Source organism: Electrona antarctica (genome assembly GCF_951216825.1).
Source record: "Electrona antarctica genome assembly, chromosome: 18".
Lineage (NCBI taxonomy): Eukaryota > Metazoa > Chordata > Actinopteri > Myctophiformes > Myctophidae > Electrona > Electrona antarctica.
Window position 1 is genome coordinate 43,118,094 of NC_136799.1, and position 22,035 is coordinate 43,140,128.

General features: G+C 44.2%; 1 protein-coding gene across 1 annotated transcript in view; it reads right to left on the minus strand.

The window, feature by feature from the left end:
* Positions 1 to 22,035, minus strand: part of kiaa1109 (KIAA1109) — a 196,760-nt gene that overhangs the window by 60,527 nt on the left and 114,198 nt on the right. Inside the window, 10 exon segments of the mRNA XM_079528812.1 lie at positions 3,587 to 3,813; positions 4,106 to 4,165; positions 6,845 to 7,043; positions 12,109 to 12,320; positions 13,108 to 13,276; positions 15,713 to 15,898; positions 17,495 to 17,592; positions 19,045 to 19,150; positions 19,947 to 20,197; positions 21,190 to 21,470. Coding sequence (XP_079384938.1) covers positions 3,587 to 3,813; positions 4,106 to 4,165; positions 6,845 to 7,043; positions 12,109 to 12,320; positions 13,108 to 13,276; positions 15,713 to 15,898; positions 17,495 to 17,592; positions 19,045 to 19,150; positions 19,947 to 20,197; positions 21,190 to 21,470 — 1,789 coding nt within the window.

Consider the following 22,035-nt stretch of genomic DNA (forward strand, 5'->3'; position numbering starts at 1 on the left):
TGGCCCTCAGGTTAATGTCAGAATACTGATATAATAATATTGGTTTCAGCCGTTTACAATTCCACAACATGCAAACCTGACCCGCTTTAATTACTTCAGTCTAGATTTAGTAGCTCAACGCTCAACACACGCATCATTAAAGGCATTTGAAATGACATAAAAAAGGTACATTTTCAGGATTCCAATTCAAAAATAGCAAAAACAATAAATCAAGATTTCAATTCGAATATAGCAAAAATAGCCGATTGCGACGCGTTTTGAGCTTGTAGATCGGCTATTTTTGCCGAGTGTGGAAACATAGTGGCCCTCCATCGTCGAAGTTGCCCACCCCTGGCTTAGACGTTGATTAGCTGTTTTTTTTTTACGTCTATAAATAGACCGTCTATATCTGTTGGAAAAAACGTTGTTTCAACGCCTAATCTAAGCCTAAACCACTTTAAAAAAACTTAAATTTCTAGACCAGTTAGAACATCACTGTAGACATCCAATAGCCTGGAAAATGCTCAGTGGGGTGGGGGTGTAGGGTGGGGGGGGGGGGGCAACTACATACGCATGCCCAGGAGAGGGGTCTCGGAGCCCGGCCGCTGCCCGGCGGGCTGCTGGGAGAGTTGAGGTAGTCGGCGGCGGGGGCGCACGAGACGCTCTGCGGCCTGGGGCTCAGGCCCAGGATGTGGTTTACCAGACGCCTCCTGAAAGTCAGCCGTGGGCTGAACTGGCCCTCGGAGCACTGCAAACAACCGGTCCCCGATGCATTAAAATAACTGAAGAGATCTCTAAAACTGAAAACAATTTGGTATTATAGTCCCTAATGTGAGTGTGCGATCTGTAAAACATGTGTGAAAGAATAATACAGTTTCCTAAACAAAAATGTGTACAATCATGATGTTTTGGTGTTATTGTTCCTGCTGTTCTGCACTGAACTATAACTAAAATATTAACACAATCAGCGCCGGGATTCCTTCAAAATAGAAGCTCGGGGGTGCCGGGAAGACATGGCCGCTTTTACTCTGTAAAGCGGAGACATATTTCTGCTTGCTTACCTTGCTCTCGTTTCCATAATATCGCTCCATCATCTCTCGCGTTCATATTTTTGAACGAGAGGCAGGTGAGAAGTCAGAAATGAAGAGCCTAGTTAGTATATCCATCTGGTCAAAACCACGGAGAGCGCCCTAGATTAGCAGATATACGAGGCATTCATTCTGCAGCGGTAGGACTAGGAAGTGACCGGGACCGCGGATGAACGAAAAGCAAAGAGTATGGTGAAAAAAAAATAATCTGAATACCCTTCTCTCGTTTGATATCATTGAAAATGCGGTAGGACATCGGTTGGATTGCTTATGACGTGCCCACACGTCGGATGGACTGAACCAGTTAAGAATTTATGGTGGATGCTTCTGAACATAATGTGACCAGATTTGACTGAGAGACTGCCAAATTACAGCTTTTCACCAGAGGAGAAAAACTTTTTGTGCTTTTTATAGCACAGTCAGACTCTTCACATACTAGAGCATGTCTGAAATAAATGTCAGAGCTGAAATCGACATGTAAATATGAAATAAATGCTTAAACATGTAGCTAGGTGTAATGTTAGGGACCACATAAGTGAACCTTTCAAGCCTGTTTTCTCAACTTGTTGAGGGGGGGAGAGTTCGCAGCAGTTGCCGGCATTTGTCATTCTATCGTGGCTTTGACTTGAGCATGTGGCGCGCTCACACCTCACGTCAGGATTTGTCTACACCCGTTTGTTCCATCGCTAGACTAGACATGCATCTGGACACATGTACTGTATCCACTCCAAAATGTACTGTATATCTAACACACAAATACATAATCCCCCTAAAATATAAATATTCATGAAGGCATACATGGACATGCGCGCCTATTTTACTTCCAAGTGACAATGACAAGCATATAGCCGATTCGCAATGTTATTCTCCATATGCAGACAGCGGCCAAGCCGGCCATCTTACCATATAAGTTAATGGCAAGGTGCTACCTAGGTGCAACTTCCAATGGCAGCCCATTCATCCAAACAGAAAAGTCCATCCGAGTATTAAACAACGTCAAACTCACCAACATTGCAGCTGTACGGAAAAGCTTGAATTATTCTCTTTCTATCTATTTCTATCTACTGTATCTTTCTATTCTATGTTTGTTTCATAAAAATCCACTGTTTGCATGTTATGAGCTACTTTGTGTCCTTGCAGGTGATTCTTCTGGAGTTTGGAAGTGCTCGTTAGATATCACTCAACTGCCCTGCGTACCACCTGTTTTGAATTAGCACATAATGCAAGAGGCAGCAGGACATTGCTTTACTGAAAACGAGTGCTTCCAAACTCAAACATGGCCGCGGTCTGCAAATGGTCTATAGGCTAAGTTGCTTAATCATTCACCCATTTAAACAAGTGCTTTAAGAGTCATTCAGATAAGATTGCAGATCTGGATCAGACCTACAGGCTATAGAGCGCTTATTCAACATTTTCGGGAGTCCAGTGTTGTTTTTGGCAGCAAATTTCTATTATAGTTTTAGTCACATTTTAGTCACCTGGAATGTCTTCGTGTTAGTCTAGTTTTAGTCGACTTTAGTCACAGAATACATGCGCGCGCGGGCGTGTGTGCAAGTGCATGTGGACATGACAGGCAGCGAGGCGGGCGGGGGGAAAAGTCTTTCTTATTGGCTTTCCATACATTGTTTGGTCGTACTCCGGTTCTTCATGTCAATAAAATCGGGGCGTTTCGAGAATATTTAAGGACGTGTTGTTTAAATAATTTATTTTAAGTTAATTGTAGCCAAAATCCTCCGTTCACGTGCACGTGGACTTTATTGCCTTTATGGCTCATAATGAGATAACCGGCGATATTCGAAGCTTTATAGAACTTAATTCGAGGTACAATAACACAACAACACCGATCCGGAGCCACACGACACAGCCAGTAGCACAGCACAAAATGGCCGACTTCTACATCCGCTTCAAACGGTCGGCCAACAAGAGCTGAAGATATCTGCCCATGTCGTACATTTCTGTGGCACTGGGTAACAGCGCCCCCTAGTGGTAGGTGGCGTCTATATAGTTAAAGGATAATTCCATGCTAGAAGGCTTTCTGACCTTTATTTGCAGTTGTTACATCCCCACCAAAGAGGTCCAGGTGTTATTTTGTGCAAACACGCATTATTGTCTATTTCCCCTAATATAAGCCCTCAATGAATTGAATTGCATTGAATTGAATGAGGCATTGAGGTGTTCGTGTATTTCCATCGCTCAAAAATCATTTTTTTTTAATATATTCTTCTCTTCATAATGTAAATAGTATCCCAAGCGGCAAACTTTACTACTAATTTCGATGGAAATAAGCGAATTAGCACAAAAACCCAACCCCCATTGAGGGCTTATATTAGGGGAAATAGTCAATAATGCACATTTGCACAAAATAACACCCGGACCCCTTTGGTGGGGACGTAACAACTACAAATAAAAGGTACGAAAGCCTTCTAGCATGGAATTCTCCTTTAAAGGGAACCGTTTAAGAAAACGCAATTGTTAAAATCGTCCCTAAATTCATCCCAAACACCCCCCCGTTGACTGACCGCGTGGATGGTGGGCGACATGCTGCCCGCCTCGTCCTCGTCCGAGAGGTCGGCGATGTTGACGGAGTTGAGGTCGGCGATGTCGTCGATGTCCTCCTCGCCCGTCAGCGAGGTGAGCGTGTTGCCCAGGGCGTTGAGGCGCTTGCCGATGTTGGGGTCCATGTGGACGTCGATGCCGCACATCTTCCACAGGACGTTGAGGGTCCACGTGCCCGCGCTGCTGCTCTCTGCCGGCCCGCAGAGGAGACACAAAGAGGACGTTAAAACCCATTCTGGACACCTTTTTGGTGTTTTAAGCATTATGTCGTGCTTTAGCTATTGAAAAATAGCAGATCTACAAGCTCATAGCGGGGCACAGAGTGCTTGTAAATCTGCTATTTTTTGTCCAAAAGTGCCCTCTTTACGGGATTTCAGCCCCCAGCTGCCTCTCTAACACGCTGTGCACGTCCCTGATTGATAATGCACAGACATAGAGCATCACTTGGGGAGGTGAGAGTTTGTGGGAAGGAAGGAACTCGCCTGCAGACGGCTGGCCCGTAGTTCTGGAACACACTTCATACGTACCGTCAGGAACGACACCTAGAAAACACAGAATAAGAGCTACGGTCAGGGACTACTGTACACCTAGACAACGCACACAATACAAAGCTTAAAGGGCCTTGCAAAGCGACAACTTAAGTGTATTTACGTGAGCACGGTCCCGTGAATTTGTTGCGCGCGTGTTCGTTACGGGCACACGCCCGCGACTCACCAGACCTGGATTCTGTTTAGCTTTTTTTTTTTTTACGTCTGCGTTCCTCGCTTCACGTTTGCAAGGCCCTTAAAGCTGCTATAAGCAATATGTCAACATTTTAATGACCTTTTTCTTGGTATTCAGACAGCCAGCAATGAGTAAAACGCTCCCCAAAAAAATGTAGTCTCTGCAACACATCTAGGGGCCCCAATCTGGGCATTCAAAAGATTTTCCTAGAAGCTTTTTCATTGGTCGATTTGCCTGTCTACTTCCTGATTGGTTAGTCATTGCGACCAGGTTTTTTTTCGACCAATGACAAAAGCTTCTAGGGACATCTTTGAATGCAGATTGTGGCCCCTAGATGTGTCACAGAGACTACGTTTTTTGGGAGCGTTTTACTCATTGCTGAAAGGTAAAAAAAAAAAGGTCATATTATTGCTTATAGCTACTTTAAGCACATTTTAATTACTGAGCCCATTGTATTACTTTTTCATGTCCAATGTATTTGTTTAAGTTCATAACTTCAATTATATTACTAAGTAAGTAATGCATGATTTTTACTTAGATCAGTGCTGAAGTTCTACAACTACATACAATGACTGTTCTACTGGATCTCTTCTCCAATAGTCTCCATTTTAGTCTACTTTATATTTTATTTGTTGACTAAATTGTTGACTAAAAGTCATACTGTAGTTTTAGTCATCATAGTTTCCCGATATTATCGGCCGATATTTGCATACAAATGTAATATCGGAAAATATCGTCATCGGTTTTAATTTATTGGTTATAATTAATTTAAATTTCTCCTGAATTTATGACAATGATTCTTTTGATTTGGAAAACCTTACATTTATGAAGGCATCCAGCGGGGAATCACAATACAATTACTCATAATGTATTAATTCCACGACCGCATATATCGATATATCGGTATCAGAAATTAGGAGTGGGGACCATTCTGTGTTTTGAGATACCTCTGACTTGTTCCTTCTTATTGCTGGGAAATATCCCTGAAGAGTTTAATCAATATCCTCTTAGCGACAAGTAAGAAAGCGATCACACGACGCTGGTACCAACAGGACCCACCAGCGAAAGAACATTGGATGGCCATTACTGAGGAACTGTATGTTATGGAAAAACTAACATTCATACTTAGACTACAAGAGGATAAGTTCTATAAAAAGTGGGAAAAAGTGGGATCTCTTCTCTCAGCCTAGCGATAATGCAATAGGATTTCAATTAATGTATCTTGTAATATGAAAAATGCAGCTGTCTTTTGTTTTTTTCTTCCTCTTTTTGCTCCCGAGGGCATCGACAACAACGGGAGGTATGATTACTTCTAACGCGACTAGCGACGGGACCGCGATGGGCCGTCAAAAACGTCATCTTTGGTTAGAATTGGACGGACTGATTTAGATCAAGAGTTATTCACGTTTTGAGATTTTCGATCTCATCCACAAAAATGAGGGGGATCACTTTGGATGACGTCCCAACCGGAAATTACATTGAATGTTGCCCAACAGGCGCTCCCAGCCTGTGGAGCGCTGCGCTCGGTTATGATATCATGAATGTTCCGTCCTGTGATTAACCTCCGTCCTGAGCGCCGGGCGTTACTATTTGATAGGACGGAGACCTCCGTTTATGCCGCTCAGGGTGTTAATACATTTACCGCCAGCATTAATTAATCCCTCGCTAGCGTATTGCCAAAGGTTTTATCGCGCGTAACACTTCCTTTGAAGATCCAAATATCCGTAATCGCATGTTGCTGTGAGAAACTGCTGTGTGTGTGTTGTCATGACCGGTTGTTGTTGTCTCGCTCGGCGGTGGAAAAAGCTGACCGCGAGTATCACAGCGCCTGCTACAGGCCGTTGAAAACGCCAGAAACTGCCCCCTCAATGTCCTTTCTGAGATACAGGGCTTTGAAGACAAGGGCTTCCAATGCAAGTGGATGCGCGCGCATCTTCAAAATGGCCGCGGCCAAGTGTCCCACTCTATGTTGACGCGATAGCAACAATAGCATCTTATACGATCGAATTAAAACTTCGGATTAAAGAATGTAAACCCTGGTTCACGAGAGTCTCGTGTTTGGCGAGCTAGGGTACTAATTTACACCCTCGTGTTCCTCGTTTGCGGCGGGCAGACGGTTTGAAGAAGGTGGCATACAGTTGGAGGCCATCGATATTGTCCTTTTCTTTTTGCTGAGGTTTGCGTGATCTGCGCAAAAGGACAGTTAACCCATTTTGGGCGGGAACCCCTTTTGGTGTTTTAAACATTATGTTAGAATTTAGCTATTGAAAAATAGCAGATCTACAAGCTCATAGCGCGCCACCGAGTGGCGCGCTACGAGCTTGTAGGTCTGCTATTTGTTGAAAAATCCTGAAAATATTTATTTCAGAAAAACTGGAGGATTTAGAAGGATTTTTTTTACATTTTGAGGTCAGGCCTAAATGGGTCAAATGATAAGGGACAATATCGGTGGCACCCAACTGTAGACGCATGAGAACAGACACTATCGTGGAACTCACAAGCGTTCATGACCATGTCACTGCGGAGCTCCGGCTTCCAGTCGTCCCAGGAGGTCTCGAAGCCCTCGGCGAAGCGGATGCAGAAGTTCTTGAAGTGTCCCTTGCTGACCAGCGACTCCGACGAGCAGGCCGTGATCAGCGTGCTCTCGATGGTCAGCACCAGCGCCGAGCCCGTGTCAAAGTCGATGCTGTGATTGGCCTGCGTTTTTGGAGGGACAGAGGGAGGAGTTGTAGCCCCCCATTTCACGCTCACGTCACCCCCCCCCCCCCCCCCCCCCAAAAAACAAACAAAAAGAAACAACCGAGAACAGCCGACCTCCAAGCTTCACAACGCGTCGCGGACGCGACGCGTTGTGAAGCTTGTTCTTGTCGCGAGAAAACCATCCCGTAAATAAGCAGGACTGGAGCTGTAATGTCTGGAATTCAAGTGTGTTGATAATTTGGTGTCTATTCATGGACCATAATGCCTTGCGGCACTCCAAAATAATTAGCATACTTAACCACTTTCAACCAGGTGCTCCCTATTTTGGGCGTGCCATTACAGACAGTTATTTTTAATAGGTCTACAAAATTAACAATTTCGACTAATTATGCACTGTACACCGTAATGTGATTAAGTATACAATAAGGTATCAATTTAGGGGTGGGAAAGATGAAATGTGGTGGTCCAAGGTTGGACGGCGACAATATGATATACTGCGGTTGTCTACGGTTCCGATCACGGGCCGATAATGTAATTTTCAAATGATCGGAATCGGATCGGGAGCAAAAAAAACAAAAAAACGTGATGGGGACATCCCTAGTAACAATATTATATCCATATCATCATATTAGACTGGATATTGTCTGTGATTTTGGATATTGTACTCTTGTGATATGGCACAAGTGTTCTATAAAAATATAAATAACGGATCAGGAAAAAAATCGGTATCGGCAGATACTGAAAATTAAATGATTGGAATCGGATCGTAAGGGAAAAAAAAACGTTATTGGGACATGCCTAACTGTAGGCCTAGTATACATACCTGTTCATAAGATAACACAACATATTATATATTGAAATTGTATTTAATTTAGAGGATAGCCCCCTGAGATGCATCATCTCGTCTTAGAGGGGGTCCTCAGTTTTCTAAAATACCTCATGTTTCTGTATCAGTGGTGCTCCATATTTCATGTCAAGGACCCCAAAAATGATATGAAATTGGCCACCGAGCCCCATCTGAAAATATGTTGTTCCAGGAACCCCCCCAGAAGCAAAGATTTGAGTTAAAAACTTTGGCTCTGAAAGAATATATATTAAAAGATTTGCGCCACATTTTCACGACTTTTCAAATATAGCAGACCTACGAGCTCGTAGCGCGGCACTCGGTGCCGCGCTATGAGCTTGTAGATCTGCTATTTTTTCAACAGCTAAAGCATAACATAATGCTTTAAAACACCAAAAGGGATTCCCGGCCCAAAAAACGGCTATTCAAAAACAAGCTGGCAGCGCATCAATTCTGCTACATCTGCTACTTTTTGGCCATCTTTGTAAAAAAAAAGTGCGATAACTAATGATTTAGAAGCCGTTAGGTCTTCATGGGTTATTATAAAGTAAGTCTCTTTCCTTTTTTTCTTGGCAACACATCTTGCAATACGTTATATTTGCATAACAACATTAACGAAACAACAACAATCTAGCAAACTAAAAATCAAGTATAAACTGTTATATAGCAAGCTCTATATGAGTTTGAAAGCCAAGTAGGAGGAAAGGTTTGCCCTTCAAACACGATAGCCAGACACCTAGCCTGTCATACACTGTACACACTCCACCTCAAATCACCAGGCTTTGTGCGCAGACAGACACACGCACGCACACACACACACACACACACTGTGTCATAATGTACCACTTGATCCTTGTCTCCCCCCAGGCTTTACACAGCACCTGTGGAAAGCCCGGTCTTCATTTCTAATCACTCCGCCCTATATATATACTGTACCTGGACATTTTGCGCACGCGGCGTTCTCCGCATGCGTTCTCTAGAACCCACATAAGACGGAACCGGATCAGAAACCCCACCCCCCCCCAAGTGGAACCGTCACGTGACCCCCCATAAACCCGGTGGATCTCGAGTGGAACATTTGAACATTCTGACTTTGAAGGCACGTCACACACACACCGTTGAAAGATGAGGCACTTGCAAACTGGTATAACAACCACCTCTTCGTAATGTATCGTCGCGGTCAGGCAGAAACCTTGTATGTCCATAATTGAGGTTGTATAGTTGAAAATGGACAATAACGTACACCCTGTCGTGATGTGACTTCTTCTGTAATATATTCACTTCACAAACTCAGGCGGCCCGGGTTTACGGTGGGGTTAACCCATTCAGGCCTGACGTCGAAATTAAAAAAAAAAATGTTTTCTATCATGACAATTTTCTGAAAGACTTGAGGCACCTTTTAACGATTTTTCAAAAAATAGCAGACCTACAAGTTCATAGCGCGCCACTCGGTGGCGCGCTATGAGCTTGTAGATCTGCTATTTTCCAATAGCTAAATTATAACATAATGTTTAAAACACCAAAAGGGGTTCCCGCCCAGAATGGGGTTAAGCGTGTCTGTGGGGTTTTATTTTATTGAACCAATGGGAAATATTAACAAAGGCTTGTGACTAAATAATAATTCGATCCATTGGAACACAGGCCAATTTTTTGTTTTCCTTCCATTTCCTGAAAAGGCTATGGACATATACACACTTTCCACTGGACAGCCGTGATACGTGAATGAACGAATTACCCCAAAGTCCTCACACCAACCCCCACGGTTCAGTTGTTATTCCAGTTTTTTTTATGTAAATAACGGCTTAGTAGGTGTTGTGACCTGCCCTCCAAGGACAGTGGATATACACAGTATATACTCACAGGACCAGACACTGTCACTGTCACCCCAAATGCCTAATTTACTCTTCATTGGCGCACCGGCGTCGCTCGCCCCGCCCCGAGGAGAACGGCAGAGAATAGCAGACTCCACGAGCTTTACAGAGAGCTCGCGGGGCCTTCTATTCAGCGCGAGGCGCCGTCGCACCATGAAGTGTAAATAAGGTTCCACACACACAGGACACCGTCACTGTCAACCTATAGTCTTGCGTAGCCAGGCGACTATTCCACAATCTCTGAATGCTATACTGTGGAGTCTGCAGTCTGCAGAACTAGACCTCCCCAAATCAGATGAAAGGCAGCATCGCACAATTGAACAAGTCTTTGCATATTTTTTTTTTTTTTTTTTAATTTTCGATTAGGAGCAAGCTATTGTAGCCTCCAATGATTTTGATTTATATTATGACAGATTTGTGCGGCTGCGAAGACGAAATGGAAGCGCGGGCGGGAGGAGGCATCACTTCCGTGCTCCAGACTGTATTATATATGACATTTAAAAAAAAAAATACATTGTGGGAAGGCAACAGGGTCTGGCTACGCAAAGACTACCGTCACCCCAACACACGGGGGGAGGGGGGGAGGGGAAAGGGAATAAGTGGTGGATTACTTTTCCTGCACGCTTTTGCTGGCCTAAAGTTCTCTTGGGTCCGGGTTCAGAGCGGTTGCCCTCCGTACCAGCCATGTGTCCTCTCTATTGAAATAAGTGTGACAACAGCTTGTACATGCGCCCTTATGGAAGGAAATGAAGAACATGTAGAACAACAATGTGTACATGTGCGCTTATGCTGTGCGTACATGACACGTTACAGTACGTGGAATAAAAGCCAAAATTAAATGTTAGGAGTAAGTCCCAATGGGTCTACAGCAGTGGTTCCCAAAGTGGGGTCCCGGGGACCCCCAGGGGTCCTTGAGGGAGTTCCAGGGGGTCCCCAGCTAAATGATAGTTGGAACCAAATGGACCCTTATGGGTCTGTAACTCTGAGCGTGAACAAATGGAACCAAACGGGCCCGTTACACTCTCAGAGTTAAATTAACATTGATTTTTTTTTTACAATATAAATTGGGGGTTCCAGAGATAGAAATGCCATTAAAATGGGGGTCCGTAGACTAATGCATGTCAAACAGGGGGGGTCCTTGAAATGAAACGGGTTGAGAATCTCTGGTAGAGCTAGGCATGTAACGATATATCGTATATCGATATTACTCCCGACGATATGAATCGATTTAATAAAATAAAATAAAACGATTTTCAAAAAAAAAAGAAAAATGTGAAATGTGAGCTTCAATCATATTCAAGTGCTTTTGGAGAGAATCACTTTCAGTAGTAGAGCACTGTAGAGGGGAGCTGTGTGTGTCTGTGACTGTGCCCATTGCCCAAGGTGATGATGGTCATTGATGCTCATTAAACCCTCTTGTGGCCAAGCCTAATTAACAGTGGATTGTGCCTTCTGCCAGCACTATTCATATGTTTAATTTGTCATTTTAATGCCAATAGAAAAATCCGCGATATACACACTATATCTCATTTTGACAGGGCAAGACTATAGTATTGGGACAATCAGTCCTGATGGTGGCGGTAACGTCACCATTGTGCCGATTCTGACCAAATAGAGCGAGCTATGACCGCTTCCGGTTTGCGATCAAAATATCCGGTAGTATCTTTGCTACTGTGCAGCACTATCAGATGTCCGGAATGCTAAGCTATCATCGTATTTTTCATAACTAAGTCAAATTAAGCTCTAATCAAGCCCAAAATAGCGCATTTAACGCAGCGATGCATGCACGATCACGCGCGTGCGTGATCGACCGTGCACGCGCGGATTTCGGCCGGTTTTAGGAAGATTACATCGGCCGTTAGCCAAATTAGCCAAAATATGCTACATTTTGTTATATTAAGCTCCCGATTACAGGGGATTAAACGATTACGTCATTACGTCAGATGGCCATGAGGGATTTATTGATATCAACACGCATAATAATATGTCATTGGCCATAAGGCGGTTAATACATCAAGGAAGGCAATTATGTTTCTGCACTGTCAAAAGTAATGCCACTTCTTTTGCAATGTAGTTAAATACAAAAATGTGAAAAAAGCTCGGGGGGGGGAATAAATTATATAACATTAAAAAAACATTAATGTTTCTGGAGAATATTTTTTGTTTAAAATATCGTGATATCGCGAGTTGAGTGAATCGTTACATGCCTAGATAGAGCCATGACAAAAAAATGTATTCTCTTATGGGGGGTCCCTGGCATATCTTTTTAAATGGGGGGGGGGGGGGGGGGGTCCTTGTCATGAAAGAAGTTCTGGGAACCACCACTGGTCTACACTAAACGCAGTACCTGGGAGGTGTTGGTGATGGGCAGACAGATGCCCAGGTCGTTGACGGTCAGCTGCAGGAACAGCGTGCTGAAGGCCTGGGCCGAGGTCTGCTGGATGCCGGGCAGCTTGTCCACCACCTCCTTGGTGGCCACGTGGATGTCCTTGTTGAGGGCCATGCGCTGCTCGTTCCAGTTGTCGTACGCCGCCTTGTAGTTCAGCCAGAACAGCACGGCTGTAGGAGCATGTGGGGGGGGGGGGGGGAAGACGGGAGAATAATAATGACCTTGACATTTTGAACGTCATGTTCAAAACCACAAGCGGAGAGAGTGGTGTTAAGCCATTTAGAACCTTCCATCGATTCTACAAAATGTCTTCGAAATCCGGACAGTTTTGTTTCTATATGTCAGTGGTGCTGGTGCTCAACCTTTTTCATGTCAAGGTACCCCCAGAATTATCAGAATTTGGCCACAGACCCCCATCTGAAAATATGTTGTTCCAGGGACAAGGCCGTGCAGAGAGCACTGAGGGGGCAGGGGCTCAAATCTTTTTGGGGGTGCAGACTTTTTGTGGGGTCCGTCCCTTGTGCCATTTCATGTCATTGGACAGTAAAATAAGCAATATGTTCTCATTAGTCTGAAACTAAAACTGACTGATGGCAGCCAGCACAGTATAAATAATTATGATAGTGGAATTATCATTACGTCAAATGTCCGTCTTGAAGGGCCAATGGCACTTATTGGCCCCCCACATAAGCCCTTTTTGGCCCCCCACATAAGCCCTTATTGGCCCCCGACACAAGCCCTTATTGGCCCCCCGACACAAGCCCTTATTGGCCCCCCGGTGTAATGATGTTTCTAACTACGTGTGTGTGTGTGTGTGTGTGTGTGTGTGTGTGTGTGTGTGTGTGTGTGTGTGTGTGTGTGTGTGTGTGTGTGTGTGTGTGTGTGTGTGTGTGTGTGTGTGTGTGTGTGTGTGTGTGTGACCGTGCGTGAGTGAGTGTGTGTGGACGTGACCCAGACCTCTGTCGAACGCTACTGGCTGGGCGAAAACGATGGGCCGGTTGAGCGTGATGAGAACGGCCTCCTTGTCCGAGGAGCCGCTGATCTCCTCCTGCAGCGCGTTCCTCAGGCCGATCCGCGTGCGGAAGTACGCCACCTGGTGGAAGTCGGAGCCCGCCTCTTCATACACCTGTGTGGGCAGCGGAGGGGGAGACGGGAGGCATCCTTTGGTTAGACATAGCATTGGTTAGACATAAGGTTGCATAAGGTGCGTTAAGACGACCGGATTAAGGTTGGTGAGGGGTGCGTTAAAACGACCGGATTAAGGTTGGTGAGGGGTGCGTTAAAACGACCGGATTAAGGTTGGTGAGGGGTGCGTTAAGACGACCGGGTTAAGGTTGGTGAGGGGTGCGTTAAAACGACCGGATTAAGGTTGGTGAGGGGTGCTTTAAGACGACCGGATTAAGGTTGGTGAGGGGTGCGTTAAAACGACTGGATTAAGGTTGGTGAGGGGTGCGTTAAGGGTTGGGAGAGGGTTAAGGTTAGGTTTAGGTGTGCTGCCCCGTGGGAGGAGGGAGACATCGTTCCACAGTCATTACAGATTAGTGGTTCCCCAAACCTTTTTTTGCATGTCATAAGGACCCCCGAATTGATACGTGTTATCCCACGGACCCCCATTTGAAAAGATATGCCAGGGATCCCAACCATTTTCATTTCAAGGACCTCCCAGTTTGACATGCATTATAGGACCCCCATTTAACCCATTTTGGGCGGGAACCCCTTTTGGTGTTTTACCCCCTCAGGCCGGGAACCCATTTTGGGGTTCTGTACAGTATGTACAGTATTCAAAAATGTATTTTTTTTTATGCTGCTATATAAATATTTGAAGTTTTTCAGAAAACTTAGGTCAGGTTTTAGAGGCGTTTTTAGAATCGGCCGGCATTTCCATCTCTGGAACCACAATTTATATTGTAAAATTAATGTTAATTTAACCCATTTGAGCCCATAAGGGCCCATTTGGTTCCTAACTGTCATTTAGCTGGGGACCCCCTGTAACTCCCTCAATGACCCCTAGGGGTCCGCGGAACCCACTTTGGGTACCACTGATATAGACTGTATTTGCTCTTTAATTATTATAGAGCACCACAGTCTGTCTCAATATCGCTAGAGGGACTTTAGCCGTTGGGCTTTGTCGCCCTCTCCTGACGGAGTGAGGTAATTGAAATGATGTGAGCTAAAATACAGTTTGACAATCTGCTTCAAATAACTTCAGTATGTGTTATTCACGACCACAGGCTCTAAATCCATCAGTGAAAAAGAACATTTGGTGCCAAATTTGACTGAGGGACTGCCATTGGATTTTTTTGGAATTTTCATGTCAGGGAATCATAGCTTCAAATTGACATATCGGTTGTTCAGTTTGACCCACCAGTTTTGTAGATATGGCTTATAGAGTAATGTCTTGCAGAAAACAGCGAGTTGAGAAAATAGGCTTGAAAGGATCACTTCTGTGGTCTCTAACATTACACCTAGCTACATGTTTAAGCATTTATTTCATATTTACACTTATTTCAGACATGCTCTAGTATGTGAAGAGTCTGCCTGTGCTATTAACTCATTTTGGATTAAGAAAAAAGTTTTTCTCCTCTGGTGAAAAGCTGGAGTTTGCACGATGGCAGGCTCTCAGTCATATCTGGTCACATATGCTGACACATCCGACTCAAAAACGGTCAAAATTAACTCTCAGGTGATCTGAGAGGTCATTTTGTCCGTTTTTTTGAGATTTTTGAAGTTTATTATCTTTGCCCATGAAACTTTCAGAAGGTTCCCCTTCCATGACCATCATCATCCATCACCATTCTATCATCTCAGAAATTTTTGACATCTGAAACATTTTCTAAATATGAATTTACTACTTGAATTAACTACTATGAATTTGCTACTTCCGTCTGATTTTACTTCAGACATGCTAGTGTTAAACCTATGCGATGTTATGGAATCTGTGTCAATTTAGATTCGTAGTTTCTTCCTTGAGAAAACAGATTTGGTTGAATTTTGTTTTGTTGAATCGGCTTTGAAAATATCCAAGATCTGGTGTTTGACTATCTGTCCTATAGAGCCAGGCTGACAGTGTTGATTTTGTCGACTAAAACTAAGACGAAAAATGCTTGTCGAATACCTTTTTCCACTGACGAAAACTAAATGGAAACTACATGAAAACTAAGCTACGATGACTAACACTAAGACTAAATATACTGACAATTTCGTCAACACATAAAAAATAGACTAAAATGTTAGGGACTAGTGGACAAGAGATCCAGTATGAGTCATTTTACAATTGGTGGTGAGCTTGTAGATCGGCTATTTTCAGCAAGTGTAAAAACAGTCATTACGACGTCCTCAAGGCCCGACAAAATAAATTTTAGTCGACAAAATCAACCGCAGATTTGGTCGACTACAATCGTATGATATTTAGTCGACTGAAACTAGACCAACACTAAAACATTCCAGGTGACTAAAGTAAAATGTGACTAAAACTAAATGAAAACTATTCAAGAGACTAATGACCAAAAACTAAAAACCAAAACGTGCCGTTTAAAAACCCACACTGCTGAACACGTGTTACCTGGTGTTTGACTATCTGCCCCAGGGCCAGGTTGAGGTCCACCTGGCACTTCCCAAACAGCTTGAGGTAGCTGCTGCTGCCGGGCTGGGCCTTGCACTGGATGCGGTTGGACAGCTCCAGCTCTATGAGGCCCGTCTCAAAGCGCACGGCCCGCATCGACGGAGTGGTGGCCGTCATCTGGATGCCCTGTGGGTGGTTCGATTGATTGACTGATTGATTGATTGATGAATGTATTAACAGATTGGAGAATTACAGTACATTTCAAGCACGACTCAAAACAAAACTGTTAACACCCCCATCGCCCAGGACGAAGTTTGAATCCAAAAGACGAAGTTTATTGATATGAAAACGGATCGCTCCACAGCCTGGGAGCACCTGTTGTGCAATCCTTGATGTTGCGCAACAGTGGGACGTCATCGGAAATGTTTAGCCGACGAGATCGAAAATCTTAAAACGTTAATAACTCTTGATCTAAATCATTCCGTCCAGTTCTAAGAAAAGATTATGTGTTAAAAGGGCCCACCGGCGGTCCCGTCGCTAGTCGCGGTAGAATTAATCATACCTCCCGTTGTTGTCGATCGCCTCTAGAGTGTTTTGGCTACATCTAGCTACTTCAGACACATCTGGGATAACATCCGGTCCGTCGCTAAATGTGCTCCGCTGCTATAAATCACTGGGCGCTACGATTTAATGGGTTAAATAACCCGGGGCCCTCAAGGTGTTAACTGTGGACGACACCATAAAGTATTACAATTAGGGCCCACCATGTTCAATTCATCATAACAATTAGAGACGTACAAATATACTCTATATAGCCAGCTACATAGTGGGACACAAACTTTCCATCGATTTCCATCGATGACCACCAATTATTATCACCAATAACAAACAAACAAACACATACAAAACACTTCCTTGGCAACACAAGATAGCACAATATAAATATATAGAACATGTATCGTCAGAATCAATAAACACCTTTCAACAATCCAAGTATATACAGTAGGATGTGTTTGTTTGGATGAGAAGACAGTGGATTAAGGGGAACATTGAGAAGCTCCTATTGCTAAATTGGTGTACATTCATTGTCAATAGCAGTTGTAGCCATGAGGTGCACTGTTTTCAGTAAAACCATGTTGTAGACATGGAAATGTAGAGTAAATGTTATTATTTTCTGGGTTCTATATTGTATAATGTATACTTCAACATTTGCTTACTTGAAATATTAAACAATGTGTTCGCATATGGCATGATTTCCTAACATTGTGCGGCCCTACTAAAGGATGACGCATTAATCAGTACATGAGTTAATCCTAGCCGGTTCATTTAGCGGTCCCCGCTATTTAATCCATGTGTCGGTGCTGCATAATACGCTAAACACGCTATTTGTTTAATGTGTTTAATTCGCCGTTTTTTAATAGTTAAAAAGAAAGAGCAGACCTGGTGACGAGGCCGTCGCGTTATGATCACGAAACCGGAAATCAAGCCATGCTCTGGGCTGCTAGGGCTTCTGGGAAAATGAGTTCAATGCAAGTGAACGGTGGGTTTGTTTGGAGACTACAACATGCTGTGGAGGCTGTGTTCGTCTCGCATCGTAATCTCGGCACGTTTTTCTCTTCGACAACAAACCATGGGACTATTTTCCGCCGGATTTTCGTCGATCAAAGCTGCAAATACTTCGGCGTACGCGCCAAAGGTAATAGATCGATCCCGGCAGCCTAGATAGGATGGATAGATTAATCTAAGTGGTGCTGGAGGAACGTGAACAGAGAATGATCTCACCTTGAACATGAGACTGAGTGAATAGAGCAGGATTTTGGGTTTGTCTGCATCGGTGGAGATGTCGTGTTCGTTCCACAGAGGGATGGGCTGCTCTCCTCCTGTAAAAACATAATAGAAGGAAACATAACAAATAAGAAGCAAAACAAATGACAACATTGTGACCATCGGCAAACAATTCCTACACAACCCACGTCAGACACATTTGAAGCAAATATCTCAGTATAGAACCGTTATGCACGAAAGCTACACACAGTAGCCGAATTAAGTTAATATGGCTACCGTGTAGCTGAAAAATGCTCGATTCCGATTGGTCAATCACCAAATTCAGCGGTGTGTTATGTCCGCTCCGCTCTATAACAGACCACTGCCTAATCAAAGGCTCGGAGCACCTGATTGGCTGCAGCCGCTGCGCTGCTTGGGTTTTACGCTGTACCCAACATGACAGCCATGTAAACTAACACACAATGACCCGGTTTCCGGTGTAAGCGGTATGGTGTAGCACATGCTCAGATGCCCTCTAGGCCGCACACAGAAGCCTGTGAACATAGACATTCCGTGCATAGATGTGCCACGCAATGGTAGGCCTCAGGTCTACCATTCTGAAGTTTTATTTAATAATATAATAATATAATATAATATATATATTATATATATTTTTTTACTCTATATATTAAGAGTAAAAATCCACTCACTTGGATTTATTGGCTGAATACTTCATTAGTCAGAGAAATGTCAGAGAAACAGCGATAAGAGTTTAAACTGCGGCACTCTGTGTGGGGTTATTTATGGGTGGACGAGTGCCTCTAGTGGCTGAGAAGGGGTCACACACCTGGCTAACGGGACATCGTGTTTTATTATTCTGGACTAAAGTTTACAAACTTATCTCAGGAGTAAAATGAGGGGATAATTTGGGTAAATATGTATGTTTAGGGGTGATTTTATTGCATGGGAAAGGTGAGCATGTTTAACTGTATTTTATTGGAACCCGTGTTTATATTTCATTTTGAGTGAATGTTTTGGTGAGGGACGCTATACTGCGCATGTGCAAGCTGGTCTTTTAGTCAGTGCGGAGATGTTTGTCAACTGGTAGAGACCAATGTGTGAGTACCAGTTTAATTGTTAATGTGACGTTAATTCCTTCATCATTTCTTGCATGATGTTCAGGTTTACAGTCAATGTGTATATGTTATATTAATAGTGTATATGTATATGTTATATTAATATGTGTGATTTGTTTTATTTTGGTGTGTTACAGTAAATTACCTGCCTGCCTGCAGCTACGTGTTGTTTATTTACTTGAGGCTAATGCTAGCGCCTCAACTCACGGGTCGGCCAGAACCGTACACAAGTATAGAGAGAGTGTGTGTGGTTGTGTGTGAAAGAGTTTTGGTAAAATAAATAACAAAAAGAGTTAAAAGACAGTTTCTCAAGTTTATTCCAATGTGTGTGAGGCTGAGTAGTTATCATTGCCAGAACTACCAGGGCAAACTTTCCCTTTCGGAGGGATTAAAATCCGAACACTCTGTATGGCGAAACCCAAAAATACGTACCGGACACCTTCTGGATGACTTCGTTCACCTCCTTCATGAAGACCTTCTGCAGGAACACCAGGTGGTTGAGCAGGTCCGTGGTCAGGTTGTGTTCGAAGGAGCCGATCTGTACGGGGCAGAGACGGACGGAGGTCACCGAGTCATGACGACCACGTGCAACCGATGGCGGTGGGGAAGATGAGAAGCATTAAACCCATTTAGACCTTGAGGACGGTTCTACAAATGTTTTCTAAATCCTGAAGAAAAACCTGTGTTTCCATGTCAGCGGTTCTCAAACATTTTCATGTCAAGGACCCCCAAGATTATATGTATTTGGCCGCCTCGTAGAGCGGCACTCGGTGGTGCGCTATGAGCTTGTAGATCTGCTATTTTTCAATAGCTAAAGTGTAACATACTGCTTAAAACAGCAAAAGGGGTTCCTGTGAAAATGTGGCACAAATCTTTGAATATATATATTCTTTCAGAGCCAAAGTTTTTAACTCAAATCTTTGCTTCTGGGGGGGTGGGGTCCCTGGAACAACATATTTTCAGATGGGGGTCGGCGGCCAGTTACATAATAATCTTGGGGGTCCTTGACATGAAAATGTTTGGGAACGACTGACATAGAAACATGGGGTATTTCCAGAAAACCGTCGGGATTTTAGAAGAGTTTTAACCCATTTTGGGGCGGGAACCCCTTTTGGTGTTTTAAACATTATGTTATACTTTAGCTATTGAAAAATAGCAGATCTACAAGCTCATAGCGCGCCACCGAGTGGCGCGCTACGAGCTTGTAGGTCTGCTATTTTTTTTTAAATCGTGACAATGTTTATTTCAGAAAACTGGAGGATTTAGATTTTTATTTTTTTTTATTTTTAGGTCAGGCAAAAACAAAACCAACGGGGATGGCTTGCCGTCCTTACCTCAGCCACGCAGCGCAGGTAGTTGCCCTGCAGGTAGTTGCCCTGCTTGGCGGCGGGGAAGTCGTCGGGCGCCGACCAGACCTGGTCCGAGTGGCCGTCGTGCTCCTCCATGATGTACTCTCCCGACATGGTGACCGGCGGCAGGTTGAGGCTGGCCGACGGCGGCAGCGTGGACATGTCCACGGGGGACACCTTGGACTGGAAGCACAGCTTGTGGTTGGGAAGCTCAAAGGTGAAGCTGGTCTGTGCGCCTGGAGGGACGGGACGGACGGAGAAAGCAGAAAGATATGCTCACTAGGGCTTTAACCCATTTTGACCTGAGATCAGATTCTAAAAATGTCTTCCACATCCTGACAGTTTTCTGAAAAAGCTATGTTTCTATGTCAGTCGTTCTTCGACTTTTCAAAAATAGCAGACCTACAAGCTCGTGGCGCGCCACTCGGTTGCGCACTACGAGCTTGTAGGTCTGCTATTTTTCAATAGCTAAAGCATAACATAATGCTAACACCAAAAGGGGTTCCCGCCCAAAATGGGTTAAGCTTAAGCAACTAGTCGACTATTCAACTAGTCGACTAGTAAATCCACTAGTCGACCTTGTTGGTACTAGTTGACTAGTTGATAAGGAAAAAAATGATAATGATTTTTTTTGTATTTGTTTTGTTGACAGCTTGTAGATCAGCTATTTCCGGGGGCGCAACCCAGCACTCTTTAGCTAGTGGAGATGCGGTGTGTATACGACATGGATTTCTAAATCCAAAAATTTCTGCGAAAATTCTGCGTTCCAAGTTCAGGAGACTTCGGGGCGGTGGGCGGGGGGAAAGCAATTATTCTGAATGCTGCCTTCCAGCATGGCATGGAAAGGAGTGGCATTTGCATTTTTTGAGTGGTGCAACCACTCCAAGGAACAGCAATGTCTGTGTTAACCTGTGTGACTATGAGTACCAGTAGGGGCAAAAGTGGCGCCGTTGTGCCAGAAACAGAGAGAGAGAGATAGTGTTGCACTGTTGCCTAGTGCTAATTACAGAGAGAGAGAGAGAGAGAGAGAGAGAGGGGCAGGGGCAGAGGGGAGTTGCACCACTCAGTTCACACAGGTGTGATTTTTCACCATAGTACAGTAACTGCATTCATGGTCTGGAGAGAGCAGTTGTTTTTACAGACGGGTAAAAGGGCAGGGGTCTTAAGCCCCCTTTTTGATGTATATGTGTGCACGTCCCTGCGCACACACGCGCACACACACACACACCGGTCATGCCGTGGCTCTTCATGCGTCCCATCTTGTACTCGGCCTTGAGCGAGGGCAGCAGCGCCGCTCCGATGGTGATGCCGTCCATCATGGCGCTGAACTTGAGGACGATGGGCTTCTTCTCCAGGCCCTCGGGGAGCTGCGGGAACTCGTTGGCCTCCACTGGCGTCTGGTTGACGCTGGCCGCCCTGTCCGACGAGGGCTGTGGCGTGGCCGCGTCCTCCCTGGTGGTGGTGGAGGAGGAGGGGGTGGCGGCGGCGGCGGCAGCGGCGGCGGTGGGACTGACGAGGGGAAAAAGAGACGAGAGAGGCGGGACAGAAGTGTTACTTTTGGGTTGACTATAAGACAGTGGTTTTCCAACCCTTTTCCATTTCATTTAATCCATTGAGACCTGGAACGCATCCATGTCACGTTAGCGTTTAACCACATTAACCATTAACCCATTTTGGGGCGGGAACCCCTTTTGGTGTTTTAAACATTGTTATAATTTAGCTATTGAAAAATAGCAGATCTACAAGCTCATAGCGCGCCACCGAGTGGCGCGCTATGAACTTGTAGGTCTGCTATTTTTGAAAAATCGTTAAAATGTGCCTCAAATCTTTCCGAAAATTGTCATGATTTAGAAAACTTTTTTTTTTAAATTTCGACGTCAGGCCTGAATGGGTTAAAGGACAACTTTAGTTTTTTTCCAACCAAGGTTCATGTTTTAGGTTGTTATTAGAGAAAGTAAAAGATGAATGTTAATCCATTTAGGCCTGACGTTGAAATAAAAAAAAGTTCGCTCTGAAAGAATATATATTCAAAGATTTGTGCCACATTTTTACGATTTTTCAAAAAAAGCAGACC